This window comes from Carya illinoinensis, chromosome 3, assembly GCF_018687715.1.
Source record: "Carya illinoinensis cultivar Pawnee chromosome 3, C.illinoinensisPawnee_v1, whole genome shotgun sequence".
Taxonomy (NCBI): Eukaryota; Viridiplantae; Streptophyta; class Magnoliopsida; order Fagales; family Juglandaceae; genus Carya; species Carya illinoinensis.
The window spans coordinates 3,467,514-3,472,250 of NC_056754.1; the positions used below are offsets into that span (position 1 = coordinate 3,467,514).

The 4,737-nt window shown below is 37.7% G+C and overlaps 1 protein-coding gene across 1 annotated transcript; it reads right to left on the reverse strand.

Moving 5' to 3' along the window:
- Positions 1-3,635: 3,635 nt before the first annotated feature.
- Positions 3,636-4,737, reverse strand: LOC122302560. The gene has a single exon (XM_043113869.1). It carries the CDS (start codon positions 4,551-4,553, stop codon positions 4,077-4,079), a length of 477 nt encoding a protein of 158 aa, XP_042969803.1. The 5' UTR covers positions 4,554-4,737; the 3' UTR covers positions 3,636-4,076.

The window sequence follows — 4,737 nt, forward strand, 5'->3', positions numbered from 1 at the left end:
AAAAATAAAAAGGAGAAAATTGTGCCAAAAAATAAAAACAAAAGATAAGATATAAAAGTGGGGATTTTAATGGCAACGGTAACTCTCTTTTCTTGTTATTTCATGGCTTCTATTTTTTATCTTAAGAGAGTAGGTGGTCGGGGTAATCGGTAGATCGTAAATACCATGTTACCAACTCCACCATTGAAGAAAATACCATGTTACCAACTCCACCATTGAAGAGCCTAAACACAGGCTAATTCAGCACACGCTCTACCAACCATTTATTAGTTAAACTACTTTGAAGTGACTAGCCACCATCTTCTCTATTTTCCTGTCCTTATTTTGGCTGGGAGTGAACTGATCACCACATTCTTGCTGTTTAAGTACTTTGAAGAGGATAGCCACCCTCTTCTCTTTTTTCCTGTCCTTATTTTGGCTGGGAGTGAACTGATCACCACCCTAGAGACAAAATGGAGATACTTTCGTCTCACTGTGGACGAAATTGGTAACTATCGATAGCATAAGAGTTAAATCTGCTTATTTTTGCTGATATAACTCGCTAGCCAATGCGAGTCTGGTCCACTTGCATATCTTGTGTTGTGTGTAGCCATGCACCAATGCTTCCTGTCTTTCAACATTCTCGTGATATTTTATATGTTTGTGCATTATTGGGAAGATGATCTAGCTGCTGCACTGCCACCAAGGCATTTCGCAATTCATTGAACTATTGAAGCGTGTGAAGGGGCTTGGGGACCAAATATTTGGCTCATGGAGGATTAAAATGATCAGAACAGCGAAACAACACCACGTGAAATAGGTACAGAAACCCTGTACAATAATGCTCCAATAGCACAAGATCTCCACTGAAAATAGAATTCAGTGACCATAGAGCTTCCAAAAGAGAGGAAATGATGATAAAGGAGAAAAAGAAACACACAAATAGTAGTCTGCAACCACTACCAAGTGTTGTCAAATCAAAAAGAACACTTCCATTATAAAAGTTTGTGTTGAATTTTGGATCATACAAGAGCAGCTGCCCATCCTTGTTGGTGCCCCCGCCTTGTTGATCCCACTCAAAAGTCGGAGAAGAAAGGATTGTGGAAATTGGGATCTGCAACTGTAGTTGGAAGACAACCCACTGTAGATGGTTGTGGGATGAGTGCTTGCGTGGGGCTATTGTGGGAAGAAGAATACTTCTTACAACCTGCCTGTGCAACCGGTGGGAAATCTTCACGTCATTAAATGAAACGCTGTGTTTCATTCTCTTATCTCCCCTCCCTTCTCAAACAACTCTTCTCCTTCCAAGTGGCCCAAGTGGGTCTACCTTCCTACAGACACTCATTTTCTGAAGCGGACAAATGGATAACAAGTATCCAACTTCTCTGCACAATCCTAGTAAGTAGGTTGGGGTTTCATAAATGCTTTCTCTTTCTCTAATCTAATTGGGACCTATTTTGGTCTATTTTGTCCAACGATGGAGGGCATTTATGAGTTAATTCGTGTGGCTTTTACATTAACTAAAATTTCAGATTGAATGCTTTCTAGGACTTTGATGTTGGATTATCAGTATGGCAAGGGATTCCTTCCATGGATGACTTCGTTGCCGAATAGAGCAGTGAGCTGTCCTTGTGAACATCCACCAATGCTTCCAAATCATACACTTACATCTTGGATGCTAGACTCTGAATAGGACAGGGAGCCTTAATAAATAAGGCTGGGCACTGTTGAGCCTCAATCTTCTCATTTTCGTTATCTTCCTTCAATTGCTTCCCAATGTTTCTGAAAGCCGAAACCATTGGTGCTTTTCTACGACCTTTCATCCCTTTAAGGGTTATAAGCACATTCACCTCGTTGTTTTCCTGATTGATGCCTACTCCATATTATCCATTTCAACAGACCAGCTCTCAGGCCAGCTATAGAACAATTTCAGATAGTGCAGTAGCCGGTTCCTTCTTCCTTCCTGCTTCAATGCGTGCTTTACGGTTTCAGTCGAAGGGCACCTCTTGGTCAGAGGGAAGACTTGTTTTAGTTAGAGGGAAGGCTTGTTTCAATGATTAGGTCCAGTCGATGTGTTTCTCGGTTTTCATTTTATTTTTTTCTGTCAGATGATGTCAGCCGGTTGCACCACGGGTCCGCATGGTTGGTTGTACCTAGCAGAATTGTGGAAGATAAACTCAAAGAGGCATTAAAAGCAAGCCGAGCTTGTTCTTTAATGAGAATCATAAGTAAAAAAGACACCTTTCGTGATAGGAGTAGGCAGATTTCACAATGAATAAAACTATGTTTGAGTTGGCATAGAGAGGGCACTTGCACTTTTCAGAACTCCTTGTTTTGTTTTACATAGAAGACATGTACAATCTTAAGAAATCGTTTCTGTCATACATTGCCCAATCTTTGCTCGAATCGTATAGATTGGAATAACTTTTGATCTGTACCGAAATTTTGAGTGCCATAATCTTCCACTCTCTGATCAAAAGTCATAAAGTTGCTGTACGAGATTGGTTAAAGAAAGAAGGCAGAGAGATACAAAAAAAAAAACACCTCATTATGTCATTGAACGCTATATAAACGACCCTACACATTAATGTGACTCTTCCCTACTCTAGAAAACCTTAAGTGCCTATAATCATCTCTTATGACATCTCATCTACCACGACTAGTGGCTAAATATCACTTTCCCATGGTGAAAGTGCAGCACAAGGATTCAAACTCAATCACCACTTCTTTACAAAGAACATGAAACTTTCACAGTACTTGATATGATTCTGCTTCCACAATGAGCCAGTGCAACGAAAACAAGACACGGATGTCTATAATAATTTCGTACGAGGAAAAGGCACTCGAGCATTCATAATGGATGTTTTATAATATATATATATATATATATATATATATATTTTTTTTTTTTAAATATAAAGGAATTATCTTAAAAGTCATTTTATATTCTATCATTCATTTTACATTTTACTAGAGAAAGTCACCAGATAAGAGCACTCTCAATGACTTCTCTATCCTATCATTTAAAATACATTATCAAAACTCACTTTTTCTATTTTTACATAATGACTTTTACAATATACCATACATCAACTTATCTATTTTTTCTTTATATTATTTAAATATTATATTTTTTATTCTTTTTTATTCATTTCAAATATTTTTAAAAATGTTTACACATGAAGAGGAAATAAGAAATCATATGAAGAGGAAAGAGAAAGTAATTAAAAATGTTTACATTTGATGAATAGGATCCTCTACATGTAGAGGAATCACTATAGCAAAATGTATAATGTTTTTAAAATACAAAATTCAATGGAGTAGCATTTTAAGAAATTTCTTTATATTTTAAAGGAAAATATATTTTACAATAAGAAGGAAACTATTCATCATTGTAAATCTTTTAAATTAGTTTCTCTCTCCTGATATTGATTTTCCATTGAAGAAAAAATATCAAAAAATATAATATTTAAATGATATGAGGAAAAAAATAGATAAATTGATTTATAGTATATTATAAAAATTAATATGTAAAATAGAAAAAATAAATTTTGATAATATATTTTAAAGGATAGAATGAAGAATCCATTAAAAATACTCTAATTTGAACTGTCGCATAATATTATTTCCAGCAAACACAACTATATAAAAAATATTTTGTTACACATTGTACTACAAATGTGACATTCGTATACAATTATTGACGTAATAGATATTAGATATCGCACGTCAATAATGTTGTTTAGAAGAACTTTTTTTTGTTAATAAAATTAATATATTAGTTCATTGTTCACAATCCTAAATGGTCAAAGTCCCACTTTCAACCTGAATTAATGATCCTCCAAACTACCATATACAAATCACATGCATTTTATTCCCTTTCTTTTTATGAAAGGGTGAAGAATTTATTAAAATTTCATAATATGAAAAATCTAGAGCGCCCCACGTGTCACCGACCACTTGCGAGGCTCCGACCCATATAGAAAGAGAAAAAGTCAAATCAAAGTACCGCGCTTTTCTCTTGCCTCCCTGTGATTCTCCCCCAGCATCGGAGCTAAGATCCACGTTGAAACCGCTTCTACTACCATCGTGGCGTGTCACGTGAACTCTGGTGCGTCCTTCCCCAAATCCATTGACGACTTAGCTGAAGCTGGAATTGAAGCATATCGGCACGAGAAGTCGCGGCCCAAATAATCCTCATCCAAATGGTTGTTTTGCCCCATCCCCTCGTCGAAGTTCAGTGCGTAACTCATAGGATCATAGTTGAATTTCCCATGCCCATCGGTCGCTTCCAATCCAGTGCGGTTTTTCTTGAACCGGTGAACAAATGTCTTCCATTTCGGACGGGCCACGAGCTCAGACCACTCTTGAAACTTCTTCCACCCTCGGGTCCACCACCGGTCCTCGCTCTCTGCCTTCTTGATTCGCTCCCACCAAGATGATCCAATGGTGGAGCCTGGGGTCGAGCCCAGGCATGGAATCCATGAGCAGCAACCTCTTTTAGCGAATAAGAGATCGTGAGTGTCGTCGTCATTCACCTGTGGAGAGGTTTCAGGCGCCTTTCCCAATGACATTTCCACAATAAAAAAATCAAAACTTTTTGAGAGAAAGATTTGCAGAAAAGAGAGGAGAAAGGAAGAGTTTCCGTAAATCCCAGCCCCCCCTCTCTCTCGCTCTAAGATTGTGGCAGTCAGTGCAGCGAATTGGTGGGAGAAAATAGAAAAAAGGAGGCATAACGGCAGCCTCGTTGGCTGTGTA